This window comes from Artemia sp. Qi Xiang Cuo, chromosome 2 (genome assembly GCF_049724085.1).
Source record: "Artemia sp. Qi Xiang Cuo chromosome 2, ASM4972408v1, whole genome shotgun sequence".
In the NCBI taxonomy this organism is placed as follows: domain Eukaryota; kingdom Metazoa; phylum Arthropoda; class Branchiopoda; order Anostraca; family Artemiidae; genus Artemia; species Artemia sp. Qi Xiang Cuo.
Window position 1 is genome coordinate 84,244,531 of NC_142795.1, and position 14,377 is coordinate 84,258,907.

At 35.2% G+C, this 14,377-nt stretch overlaps 1 protein-coding gene and 1 long non-coding RNA gene across 3 annotated transcripts in view; one reads left to right on the top strand and one right to left on the bottom strand.

Moving 5' to 3' along the window:
* LOC148955716 (uncharacterized) overlaps nucleotides 1-12,407 on the bottom strand; it is a 63,150-nt gene extending 50,743 nt beyond the window's left edge. Inside the window, exon 1 of the long non-coding RNA XR_016143209.1 lies at nucleotides 12,385-12,407. This is a non-coding gene — a long non-coding RNA (uncharacterized LOC148955716). The remainder of the gene's footprint in view (nucleotides 1-12,384) is intronic.
* Grip84 (Gamma-tubulin ring protein 84) overlaps nucleotides 1-14,377 on the top strand; it is a 94,162-nt gene that overhangs the window by 28,568 nt on the left and 51,217 nt on the right. For both annotated transcript variants that reach the window (XM_089103626.1, XM_089103631.1), the window contains exon 2: nucleotides 7,450-7,648. In XM_089103626.1, the coding sequence (XP_088959752.1) occupies nucleotides 7,450-7,648 (199 nt within the window). The remainder of the gene's footprint in view (nucleotides 1-7,449; nucleotides 7,649-14,377) is intronic.

Consider the following 14,377-nt stretch of genomic DNA (forward strand, 5'->3'; position numbering starts at 1 on the left):
AAGAAAATCTATTTTAGAATTGATAGATTATAGAGAAAATCCCCCATAAATATGAAGACAAAATTCGACCTGAACAAATATTGTGAAATAGAAAGTAATGAACATTTTTACAATTTAGCAATTAACTAGGGTCACCTGTTATCTTGATGATAACAATCTGAGGTCTATATCTGATATGGACATATGATGGGAAATTAGAAGTTTCAAAGGCAGTATAGTTGTAGAAATGCTAATCTGGAACTTATTAGGAACTTTAGTGAATCAGTATTTTCTGTTTTTTTATTAATTAACTTCTTGTATGATTTATTCAATAGAATCATGAATCTATGGGCTTTATTTTCAAAAATCACTAGTTTTAGAACAACAATCACTCTAAATCACTAACTAGAAAAAATTACTAGGCAACATGAAAATCACTAGGGGTGGCAACCCTGGTCCTGACCTTTGATGACCTTCAAAAATATGTGTGTTATAAAAATGAAACCTTGCAAAATAGATCTTCTGCTTAAATGAAGCACAACAAAATTGTCTTCAGCTTCACAACTTTGCTCAATCCCAATTTATAAGGTTTTAAAGATATGCTAATACATTTCCTAAATTTTGAAAAAACAACAACATTGATATGGCTTAAAATTCTACTCAAATAACAGGAATTGTATTTGCAGAACTAAAGCCAGAGAAAAAGAAACTGATAATTGAAAATGAAGGTAAACTGTTGTTTTGTTAAAATTTCAATGGACCTGTCATGTAGGCAAATTTCAGGACCCTCTAGAGGGAGAAAGAATAGAGGTAGGTACTTCAAAATACCTTCAGCCTGTAGACCCATCCCTTTTAAGGGTCTTATAAAAATATATAAAAAATTTGTATGTTGGAGAAACTTTTTCACCAATGTTTAATCCCAACATAAATAGTATTGTTTGTTTAATGTTATACCTCATCAAGTTGACCTAAAAAATAAAACTTAGTGTTATTCCCAAAAAAAATCTTTCCGTGCTCTTTGACAACGTGCATGCATTTACACTCTTTTGATTTATTTAAACTGTAAGAGCAGAAGTAGTATGAGTAGTTACCCGGTAGTTTCAACTTAATAACCCTTGCTATTCTTGATATATTGATAAGGTGTCTTATTGGCAGCCTTGCACACAGTAACTTTTGATTTAGTTTTAAAGCACAATTTGCTGATTACATAATTGTGGGGGGTTGACATACCCAATATCCCTAGAGACATAGTTACTGGACTGTTCTACTATGCTGAACAAAATGACTGTCTAAAAATTCTTACTGGGTTTGTTTGAAAAATGAACGGGCTTTGGAGGAGGACTGGCTGTCCTCCAATCTTTTTTTAATCTTAATTAATGACACTACAACTTTTTGATTTAGTTCAACATCTGCCTAAATATTCCTTGGCACCTTCACCTTAATACTCTTAGCTTGCGTAGTAGCAATAGTTGTAGGCTGTAGCATTAGTAGCAGTATGCACATAGCACCTTTGGTTTCTTCAGCATCCCCTTCAACACACGCTGAAAGTTTAAACTTAATACCATGAACCATTCCTGAAGCATCTTTGATATGTCCTCTTTACAACCTGTGTGTGCATGGTGTGTCTCGATTCAGCTCCATACAGTTCCAATTTTTCGCCTTAATACCCTTAGTTTTAGTAACAACAGTAGTAGTAGTAGCAGTAGAATGTATAGTAGTAACCTTAACTTTAGTGGCAGTAATAGTAGTAGAAGTAGAAATAAAAGTAGCAGCAGTAGTAGTATGAGTAGAAGCAGTAGCAATAGGATGCAAATATTTTCTTTTTGTTAGTTCAACATCCCTCACAACCAGCCCTGTTAGTTCCAACTTCACACACCAAACTGTTCCTAAGATATGGCAGTTAATTCCTTTTAACAACCTGCATACAACCGGTGTGTTGTGATTGAGTTCACCCCCCCCCCTCAAACGGTATGTTGTGATTAAGTTTACCCCCCCCCCTCCCAAAGAAAATCCTTGAAAATTGCACGTTCATACCCTTAGGCATAGTTGTAAATAGTCATAGTAGTTGTCTTTATTGTAGAAGTATTAATAGTAATAATGGTAGAACTAGCAGCAGCAGTATTAATGTATTGCTATTACAAATAGTTGTAGTAGAAGTAGTAGTGGAAGTAGTAAATGTAGCAGTGCTAGAAGTATCAGTAGTAGTGTGCACATATTGCCTTTTGGTCAGATGATTTTCTCCGTTTAGCATTCTCTGAAAGTTCCAACTTAATAACCAAATCAATCCTTGAGATGCTCTCTTTTGAGAATGTGCATGCACATAGCGTATTGTGATTTAGTTCATAATTTCCCTCAATATTGTAAATGGAGTAGTGTGGTAGTAGTAGTGGTAGCAGAAGTAGTAGTTGTAGTACTAGTGGTAGCATGCAAATATTCACTTTTTGATCATCTCCCTTATCATTTCCTGAAAGTTCCAAATTAATATACCCAGTCGTTCATAAGTATGCCCTTTTGCCCCTTTTTGTGTATACACAAAAGCTGTGGGGGAGTTGTCATCTCGAAAGAAGTAACTACTGGATCTTTCAAATACACTGAACAAAAGACTGTCTCAAAATTTGGATTAGATGTATTTGGGAAAATGATGCGGTAGAGGGGGGGGGACTGGTTGCCCTCCAATTACTTTCGACTATTAAAAAGGGCACTAAACATTGCAATTTCCAATTGAATGAGGCCCTTTCGAAGTAGCTGCCCTCCGATCATTTGACTTTTAAAAAGGGCCCTAAAACTTTTGATTGCCAGTCCAATGAACCCCCTCTGAGCCCACTTTACTGAAAAAAATATAAATGTTTTTACTTTTATAACTTTAATAAATCAAATAATTTTAACATTTTGATTACTAAATATCAGTATATGTATATTAAACTGACAATGCACATTCATTTGTATTTTTCAGTAAAGTGCAAATTTTGTTCTGGCCTTGGGAACGCATAGGGGTTTTGCGCTCAATTTATGTTGATTTCTTCTCGTTTTAAGTTTGACTCGGTTATTTATTGTAATTTCTATTCGTTTTGGGTTTCATTTATTTTTCGATGCTTATTTGTGGTAGTTTCGAGCTTGGTAGATTATTTGATTTTATTTTTGCTCATTTTTGCTTAATGGAGTTCTTTACTTTTCTTTGAAAGACTTATTTGTGGAAAAAGTTTTTTTAATTAATTTCTGTTCGCTTTGTATTGACATAGTCTTTTCAGGGAAAAAGAAAATAAAACTTTGAATCTTTTCGTTTTTTAAGATTTTATGGTTTAGCCTGCTATTTGTATGCTGGAGAAAAATTTTCAGTAATTTTTAACAACATACACCATTTTAAAAATCTGGACACAAATAGTACTGTTTAACTTAGTTTCATACCTCCTCTAGTTGACCTGAAATGGAAAACTTGATACCATTCGCAAAAAAATTTGTTTACTCTCTTTGATAGATTGGATACACTTACACTATTTTGATTTGGTTAAACTTTAAGAGCAGAAGTATCCTCGAAAGTTTGAACATAATACCCTCAGTCGTTCTTGGGGTACTGCTGAGATGCCTTATTGGGAATTAGCATTATCACAGTGCATTTTGATTTAATCTTAAGGCAACATTTAGTTTTTAAACGTAATGGGAAAATGGGAGGGTGGGAGTGGAAGGGGGATCAGTTGCCCTCCAATCACTTTCGGCTATTAAAAACGGCATCAGCCCTTTCTATTTTCAATCGAATGAGCCCCTTTCGAAGTTCCCGCGACAACTCCTTCGATGCGAAGTGCCCTGGTCTAAACAACAACAACAACAAAAAATATTACTAATCACTTTTGACAACCGGTATTAAAAAGGGCACTAGCCTTTGAATTTCCAATCGAATTAGCCGTTTTTGAAGTTTCTACGACAACGCCTTCTATAGAAACCTTATATGCGCCCAGGGCATAACTTAAAACCCTTGCCCTGAGGGTTGTGGGGGAGTGTCCTTCTCTAAAACATATTTTCTATCTGGAAATCAACTAGCCTACGCTAAACAAAACGGCTATCTTAAAATTTTGATTGGATGTGTTTGGGTGAATGATGGACCTGGGGAGGGGGGCTAGTTGCCCTCCAATCAGTTTCGACTATCAAAAAGGGCACTAGCCCTTTGAATTTCCAATCAAATGAGCCTCTTTTGAAGTTTCTATGACAACGCCTTCTATAAAAACCTTATATACCCCAGGACATAACTTAAAAGCCTTGCCCTGAGGGTTTTTGGGGAGTGTCCTCCTCAAAAATATATTTTCTATCTGGAAATCAACTCCGCTGAACAAAATGCCCATATAAAAATTTTAATTGGATGTGTTTGGGGTAATGATGGACGTGGGGAGGGGCTAGTTCTCCTCCAATCACTTTCGACCATTAAGAAGGGAACTAACCCTTTGAATTTCCAATCGAATGAGCCTGTTTGAAGTTTCTACGACAACACCTTCTATTAAATCCTTATATGCCCCCAGGGCATAACTTAAAACCCTTGCCCTGAGGGTTGTGGGGGAGTGTCCTCTGAAGGAGTGCCTTCTAAAAAACATATTTTCTATCTGGAAATCAACTAGCCTACGCTGCACAAAATAGCTATATCAAAATTCTGATTGGATATGTTTGGGAGAATTATGGGCGTGGGGGGCTAGTTGCCCTCCAATCACTTTCAACTATTAAAAAGGGCACTAGCCCTTTGGATTCCCAATCGAATGAGCCTGTTTTGAAGTTTCTACAACAACGCCTTCTATAAAAACCTTATATGCCCCCAGGGCATAACTTAAAAACTTTGCCCCGAGGGTTGTGGGGGAGTGTCCTCCTCAAAAACATAGTTTCTATCCGGAAATCAACTACGCTGAACAAAATGGCTATCTCAAAATTTTGATTGGGTGTGTTTTGGGGAATAATGGGCATGGGGGGGGCTAGTTGCCCTCCAATCCCTTTCGACTTTTAAAAAGGACACTAGCCCTTTGAATTTCCAATCGAATGAGCCTGTTTTGAAGTTTCTACGACAACGCCGTCTATAAAAAAACCTTATATGCCCACAGGGTGTAACTTAAAACCTTTGCCCTGAGGGTTGCGGGGGAGTGTTCTCCTCAAAACCATATTTTCTAACTGGAAATCAACTACGCTGAACAAAATAGCTATCTCACAATTATGATTGGATGTGTTTGGGGGAATGATGGGCGTGGGGGGGGGGGCTAGATGTCCTCCAATCACTTTCGGCTATTAAAAAGGGCAAACGCCCTTTGAATTTCCAATTGAATGAGCCTGTTTTGAAGTTTCTATGACAACGGCTTCTATAAAAACCTTATGTGCCCCCAGGGCATAACTTAAAACCCTTGCCCTGAGGTTGTGGGGGAGTGTCCTCCTCAAAAAGATATTTTATATCTTGAAATCAGCTACGCTGACAAAATGTCTATCTCAAAATTTTGATTGGATGTGTGGGGGGGAATGATGGGTGTGGGGGGGGGCTACTTGCCCTCCAATCACTTTCGACTATTAAAAGGACACTAGCCCTTTGAATTTCCAATAGAATGAGCCTGTTTTGAAGTTTCTACGACAACGGCTTCTATAAAAGCGTTATAAGCCCCCAGGGCATAATTTAAAACCCTTGCCCTGAGGGTTGGTGGGGAGTGTCCTCCTCAAAAACCTATTTTCTATCTGGAAATCAACTACGTTGAACAAAATGGCTATCTCACAATTTTGATTGGATGTGTTTGAGGGAAAGATGGGCGTGGGGGGAGGGCTAGTTGCCCTCCAATCACTTTCGACTATTAAAAAGGGCACTAGCCCTTTGAATTTCCAATCGAATGAGCCTTTTTTGAAGTTTCTACAACAAAGCCTTCTATAGAAACCCTATTTGCCCCCAGGGCATAACTTAAAACCCTTTCCCTGAGGGTTGTGGAGGAGTGTCCTCCTCAAATCACATTTTTATCTTGAAATCAACTACGCTGAAAAAAATGGCTATCTCAAAATTTTGATTGGCTGTGTTTGGGGTAATGATGGGCGTTGGGGGGGGGGGCTAGTTGCCCTCCAATCACTTTTGACTATTAAACAGGGCACTAGCCCTTTGAATTTCCAATCGAATGAGCCTGCATTGAAGTTTCTACGACAACGCCTTCAATAAAAACCTTTTATGTCCCCAGGGCATAACTTAAAACCCTTGCCCTGAGGGTTGTTGGGGAGTGTTCTCCTCAAAAACATAATTTCTATCTGGAAATCAACCACGCTGAACAAAATTGCTATCTCACAATTTTGATTGGATGTGTTTGGGGGAATGATGGGCGTGGGGAGGGGGACTAGTTGCCCTCCAATCACTGTCGACTTTTAAAAAGGGTACTAGCCCTTTGGATTTCCAATCGAATGAGCCTGTTTTGAAGTTTCTACGACAATGACTTCTATAAAAACCTTTTATGCCCCCCAGGGCATAACCTAAAACCCTTGCCCTGAGGGTTTTGGGGGAGTGTCTTCCTCAAAAACACATTTTCTATCTGGAAATCAACTACGCTGAACAAAATGGCTATCTCAAAATTTCGATTGGATGTGCTTGGGGGAATGATTGTCGTGAGGGGGGGGGGTTGTTGCCCTTCAATCACTTTCGACTATTAAAAAAGGCACTAAAACTCTCGATTTCTAATTGAATGAGCCCCTTTTGAAGTCTCTACAACGATCCCTTCTATATGAAGTGCCCTGCTTTAAAGAAAAAAAAATAATAAACTGTACATTGTCAACATTGATCTTATATGCCCTCAGGGCATAACTTAAAACTTTTGCCCTGAGGGTTGTGGGGGAGTGTTCTCGTCAAAAATATATTTTCTATCTGAAAATCAACTACGCTGAACAAAATGGCTAACTCAAAATTTTGATTGGATGTGTTTGGGGGAATGACGGGCGTGGGGGGGCTAGTTGCCCTCCAATCTTTTTCGTCTATTAAAAAGGGCACTAGCCACTCCAATGAGCCCTTTTCGAAGTTTCTACGACAACTCCTTCGATAGGAAGTGCCCAGGTATGGAGAAAAAAAACACACATTGTGCCCACATCGTTCTTTACTTAGGCAGCGCTAGTGCGCTGCCTATGATTTGGGTGTTTGTCACATTTTGATGTTCATATTGTTTGTTTTTGTCTTTTTATTTATTTTATTCTCCTTTGTCTGGTCCAAATTGTCACCATTTTCGCTAAGAAAATGTGAACTTATTTTTTTAAGACTCTAATGTTGCTGAAGAAGGGAAGCAGTTGTCTTCACGAAATATCCGTTTTTGTTGCATCCAGTATTTTCATTGGCAATATAAAAACCCCATTCTTGCTTTTCTTCTCTTTTGTTTTTTTGTGATGGCATGCCAATGTGGTTTACGAAATTGAATGTTCATTTTCAATAAGAAAGAGTAAGGAACTGCAAGATTTCTGAACTCCGATTGATCAAAATAATTTCCTCTGTTGCAGCTAAAGAAGAAGCTGAAAGATCTCTCAAACAAGCAAGGTACCGCTAATGCCATACCTGGGAGCAAGAACTTATCAGGAACTTCACAGGATCAGAGGAATTTGCTGCCAACAGTTTCACAAAGGATGGCTGAACGACCTTTTTATAGTCTTAACTATCCCTCAGAAGCAAATGTTGAAGAAGTTGCCTTTAAAATTCTTGGTATGTATTCCATGTTTTTTGTTTTTTTTTTTGTCTGGGAAACAAGTAAGGAACACTGTGTAAGGAGCTTTTGTAACTTGGGGGGAAGTGTTTTACCATTGGAACACTATAAGATCCAGCAAAGGTTTGCTAAGTCTTGAACGTCACTTTTTCCGCTGTTTAGAAGGAATTTTCCTACTGTCTGAAAACATGACAAATACATTTGATTTAAAAAGAAAAAGTCTCTGCTGCCGGGCTGATCATCCATATCTTTTGTACAAACAAAACAACAGGACATTTTGGCAGTCTAAGCTTAGAGAGCAATTTGTCTATAGAGACTAATGTTTCAAAATTTCCGAAAAAGAATTTAGATTTTGTTTTTCTGAATACTTTTCTGAACACTGAAAAAAATTCAATTTTACAATGTTTTCAAATTTAAACCCAGTTTGAGCCTAGCACTCCAAATTTATTTTTGTAGTGAAGGTTCTTTGAGGAATCCCCATTTCCAGAGGTTTTTTTTTTTAATGTAAATTGATTTTAATTGGCAACTTCACAGTTAATAAAAATTACGTATACTCAATCAGCCAGAGGATGTTGAATATTTTTCCCTCTAATTAAATTCAAAGGAAAAAAGGTCTGAAAGTTGAGGAACAAAGAATTGTTTATTTCTCTTTTATTTGGGACATAAATAATCAAAAAATAAGTGTCAATATTTTGACCAAAAGGAAATAAGCCGTTTGACGCGTCCAATCGCGTTGAGACATTTTCGGTTTTAGCCTAAAAATATCTTCCGTTAAGAAACAATTCTCTGTCACTTTATATACGTAGTCATATGTATATATCATAAGTGTATGTAGATATATATATATATATATATATATATATATATATATATATATATATATATATATATATATATATATATATATATATATATATATATATATATATGTATTTATTTTGCAATAAAACTGAAAATATTTTAGGAGGACTCGAGTTTTCATAAATCTGCCTAGGAAAAAAAGCAACAACAGTTACAAAAATGTACATTGTATTGTTTTAAATTTGTAGTTTTAACCTTTTTGTGTTAAAATCATATTAAACAATTAAAATTTGCAGAATAGTAAGTTTTTTATAGCATTGAGGATACATTTTTGCAACAGGAGCGATATCAAGTGCGGAGTGGGGGTCTGAGTCCCTAGATCCTCCTAGATTCTTCCCAACTTATGTTTATGAAAATACAACTACTATTGTTGTAATTAGGACATTCCTGTAATTATCATTGATTATAGTCAGCACGATTTATGTCATCTTCACTTGCATAGGTAGTATTATAAGTAAAATCAGTGGGTGCAGTGAAGATGTTAAAAAACGAAATAGCGTCTTCAGAGGGTGTGTTTAACTGTCCAAAAATTTTGGTAGACGCTTATAGACAGTCTTTCAGCACATTGTATCTGTGAGAACGATAAAAGTATTGCATTTGTCATGAGTTGTACAATACCTTGTGCTATACTAAAATCGGTTGGAGGGTAGTCAGAATTTTGTGTGTCATATAATCAGTGGGTGCAGTGAATATATTATACTACGGAATATAAAAGGCATCGTGTTTTTTTAACAGTTCAAAAATTTTGGAAGAATAGGAAGATGAGTTGGCAAACCAAGATTATGATTTTGAAAGCTACAGTGATGACAGTGGTCAAGTATTGTTCTGATACTTGGGCGATTCGAAAAACGGAGGGATTATATTCTGCACGATTTGTTTCATCTTCACTTAACTAGGTAGTATTATTAGTAAAATCAGTGTGTACAGTGAATATATTAAAAAATAAAATAGCGAAGGCATAGGGTTTTTTTAACAGTCCAAAAATTTTTGAAGACTCGTAAAAGGAGTCTGCAAACACAGAGTATCATTTTGGACGATACAAGGATGACAGTGGTCAAGTATAGTTTTGAAACTTGGGTGATTCGAAAAACGGAGGAAGATCCGCTAATTGTATTCCAGAGAAATTGCGAACGGATTGTTTTGGGCACCCGACTGACTGACCGTATCTTGCTGTGCGAAAAATGTGGTTCAATCCTGCTTTCTAGGGCTATAATGAGAAGAAGGTTGATATGGCTAGGGCACATTCTGCGGATGAAGGATGACAGATTGCCAAAAATTTCCATTTTTGTCCAACTGTCTAGGGCTAAACAAAAAGCAGGTCGTCTTCGGCTGGGGTGGAAGGATCTCGTTTGGAAAGATTTAAGTGAAATATGAGATTCTGGGAAGGTGTAAAGAGGGAGGCTTTGAATAGATTGCGATGGAGAAGGAGCGTGCGCAGCTGTATTTTCCTCAGACAGCTTGGTGCTGCGGTGAGTTGTTGGCAGTAGTAGTATTTGTTTCATGGTCTTCGTAATAAAAACATGATTTTAGAAATTGTAGAAAAGGACTAATTGCCTGCATCATGGGGTCTGAGACTATGAGTATATCCGTCCACCTCAAAAATATTTTCCACTTTGCTTGGGGTATTTTGAATATTGGGGGGGGGGCAGATATGGCCCCATATTTTGCGATTTGGTCGGCAGATAATGCTGTGCCTAATTTAAAATTATCAGATTTTGCACTAAAATTTATAGGTTCAAATTGAGTTAAAACAGGGGTCATATTCAAACTTGAGAGAAGGGAAATTTGGGGAAAGATTAAGGCAAGGGAAATAAAGTGTTGGCCAGATATTCATTTTTAGATTATCAATTGAAATGTGTGTGAAATATAAGAGGGCCTTAATCCCAAACCTTAAGGACTTACAGACGTAGTGTTTTCAAGCTAAAACCCGGTGTATTTATCCAATACTGGTGTATTTTGCGCCAGATTTGAGTTTTTTTTAGCTAACTTTTAAGTTTGACAGATTTTACAGCTACGTTTTCAATAAAAGATTTATGGAGATCCTTAAAAGTTTACTTAAAATTCTTCTTGACATCTTGGAAAGCAAATTGCCTTCACTGACTGTCCATATTCAGAAATATAAAATAAATTGATAAGAATACGTTTATCTTTTCTTTTAAAAAGTCACCTTTATATTTGCATATGTACGCTCTTTAAACAGTGAAAGAAAACGGCACGTCTCTCTAGCCCTTTAATGAGCAGGAAATGTATCCACAAGATTGGAAAGCTTTAATAATGATTTTTCCTTTATGTTATACCTGATAAGTAGGCTTTATTTAAATTAGTTAAATAAGTATTATTTAAATTTAATTTATTTGAATGTTATTTATACATGTACTCCATTGATTTAAGTAAGTATTAATTAAATAATTATTTAAATAAGTACTTCATTTATTAAAAAAAATTAATTATGGAATATTACTTCATTTTTTTTCCACTTCTGTTGCCCTTGCATTGCCACGTTAGTAGTGAGAGTACTATTGATTGAAAACTTACAAGAAAACTTACACCTGAGGCATGAATATACAGTGCAGTTTGACGTGCACATTGCAAAAAGCGACCAATTTTTTTATATTATATACCTATAAAGTGATCAAACACGTTTTCAAAGTATAATTGAGATTGTATAATGCAAGCAGACTGGTTTTTGAGGCACTTTCATCATAACGTGTGTTTTTTGTTGTTTTTTTTAAGCAAAAACTAGAAATTGTCAAATTGCGTATTTAGGAATGATTTCGTACCAAAAGCTGTCTATCACCCATGCATTATCAACTGTTCCATTTCTTTGAAGCATGTGCTATCAGACTGGTTTCTGATTTTTTGGACAATTGCCTTTAGTCAAGACTAGTTTGTCAGGAATGTGTCGCTGCTAATTAAAGAATAGGATGTTAAACTCAGAATTGATTGATTGGCATATGGTTTTACATCATTTTGCTTAAAAGCTAACTCTAATTGTAAAAAGAAGGGTATAGCATTTGCGAATTGGACTATACGAACGATATTAATTGAAATAATAGGGAAAAAAACAGAGCTAGATAGTACTTGCGAATTGGATCGTATGAAGGTGGAGAAAAAAGGGTTAAACTGATTATCAGTTAATGTAACCCCTTGGGGTTGTTAACTCATAGCTTATTTATTATAAATTTGGAACAATATCAATCTATGAAAATGGTTAACAATGATAAAATGGTCTTATGACTTGACATAGCTGTACTTCTTCGATGTGTTCTGTACAATACACAAGTGGCGTTTGAACAGTGTTGTCAGTTTAAAATGGAGTCTAACGTTATAGTATACTAAAAAGTTGATACTAAGAAAGATGTAGATGGCAAGAAAAGAATTTTAATAATGAAATTCAGAACAAACCTTAGAAATCATTGCAAATCAAGTAGTAAGGTGTATGTGAGTACGAACCATCATGGATCACACGCACCAATAACTCTCACTACCAGAGATCTCGACCCCCAAAAGGTCCCCTATCCCCATACTTAAAGGGCGCCCCCTCCCATCCAACTTTTTGGCCCCCACCCCCCACTTTTTTTATTTTTTTTAAGTTTCTTTTAACTTTTTTTATTATTTTTTTAACATGATATATTTTTTCAACTTTTTTTTACATGTCTTCGAATGAGATGAAACACTTGAAACAAAAAAAATCACATTTATATTTTCCAAACTCAAAATGAGAATGGTATAGACATGTTAGTCATGACCTTTGCTATTAGAAAAATAATGTTTGTAGTAGCACTTATTTTTACTGGACTAAAAAATTTTTTTTGACTTCGAAATTAGTCAACTTTTTTTTTACGTATCTTAAAATGACATAAAATATGCTTACGGCTCTAACAATTGTACTCTATGCTTGCTCAGAGACACGATGCGGCTTTCCCACTGGTACTTTATGGTGGGTTATCGACACTATCTAGTTTATTGCATGTATTAAATCAGTATTTTTACGCAGTGGAACGATAAACACATAAGTCATATCTTTAAAAAAAGTCAAGATGAAGCATTTTAATAAAGTGTGTTCACATGAAAATGTTATTGTAGCATTGGATGCCGACAAGGAGAAGTATTTAAACTATGAAGCAAGTACAAATGGTAGCACTATTGGAAATGTTTGCATGCATTGTCATGACAGTAAGGAATTAAATTTCTTTGGAGTACCGAAAAAATTCACCTCTTTTGTTGGTGGATATGCAAGATTGAGATCTCCAGAGATGATTGCACTCAAAGAGAATGCGAACATAAAAATAATCGCTGATGATAGAGGACAACTCCTTGCTACTGTTGCAGGTAACACATTACCTATTGATACATCATATCGTCAGCTTTCGGGTATTAGCATTCAACGGAAGATCAAAAAAAGAAAGGCCTACTCTTCTACTAATACCATAAACCATATCTTGTCTACGTGCCGAAACTGTTACCTGTGTAAAAATAATGTGATAATAGACAGTGAAATTGCCAGAAAAATAAAAAGGGCATTGGCAGAAAATATCACTATGGAATATAAAGATGAATCGATGAAAAACAAAGTACCAGCAAACGTTACTGCCATTGATCAAACAGTCAATGAACCAAATAATACCAAAGACGAAAAGCATATTGAGCCTGTCGATGACACACCAGTAAAAATTGTGTATTACTCAAAATGGAATAATGATTATTCTACTGATTACGAACTAAGAGAAGAATATAGCTACAATATCAACAAAGAACATGGTGAACTATTTTATGGAACAGATTCAAAACGACCAAAAGTAGATCATTGATATTTATAATGTATCATTATATATTTTTGTATTTCTATTTTACATGGCATTATTTTATTAAAAATATATCATGGATTACATTGTTATGTGTTCATTATTTTTAGATTAAGCTAGCATATCAAACGGTTTAGAATGTCTATTAAAACATCTAAGATGTAGGAAAAGGAATTTGCATACATCTATTGTCAGACACATGGGATAACATTGACAATATCTAGGTATCAGAATGAATAAATTCTTTATTAACATCAGTTGTTGGATGTCATTATGAAAAAATTGTAAGTAAGTAACAAACTCTTTCTTGAATTCACTTCTTGGATACACAATACAGAAATTTAATTCAGGAAATTATGAAAAAAATTGAACAAATTCTTTATTAACATTCTTTATCTGATTGAATTCGCTTCCATCAACATCCTTTGTCAGATACATCGAATAAAATTGACGAAATGTAAATATCCGAGTGAATAAATACTTTATCAACATCCTTTATCGGATATGTCGGATAAAATTGACAAAATCTAAGTATCAGAGTGATTAAAATCTAAGTATGAGAGTGATTAAATTCCATTTAAATTCCATCAACATCCATTTCTCGGATACATGGGATAAAATTTAAAAATCTAAGTATCAGAGTGAATAAATGCTTTATCAACATTATTTGTCGGGTATATCGGATAAAATTGACAAAATCTAAGTATCAGATTGATTAAATTCTATATCAACATCCATTTCTTGAATACATGGGATAAAATTGACAAAAGCTAAGCGTCAGAGTGAATAATTTTTTTTTTATTAACATCTTTTGTCAGATACAACGAATATAGTTAACAAAATCTAAGTATCAAAGTGAATAAATGCTATATCAGCATCCTTTGTCGGATATGCTGGATAAAATTGACAAAATCTAAGTGTCAGAGTAAATAAAATTTTTTATCAACACCTTTTGTCAGATACATCAAATATAATTGACAAAATCTAAGTATCAAATTGAATAAATGCTTTATCAACATCATGTGTTGGGTATATCGGATAAATTTTAAAAAATCTAAGTAT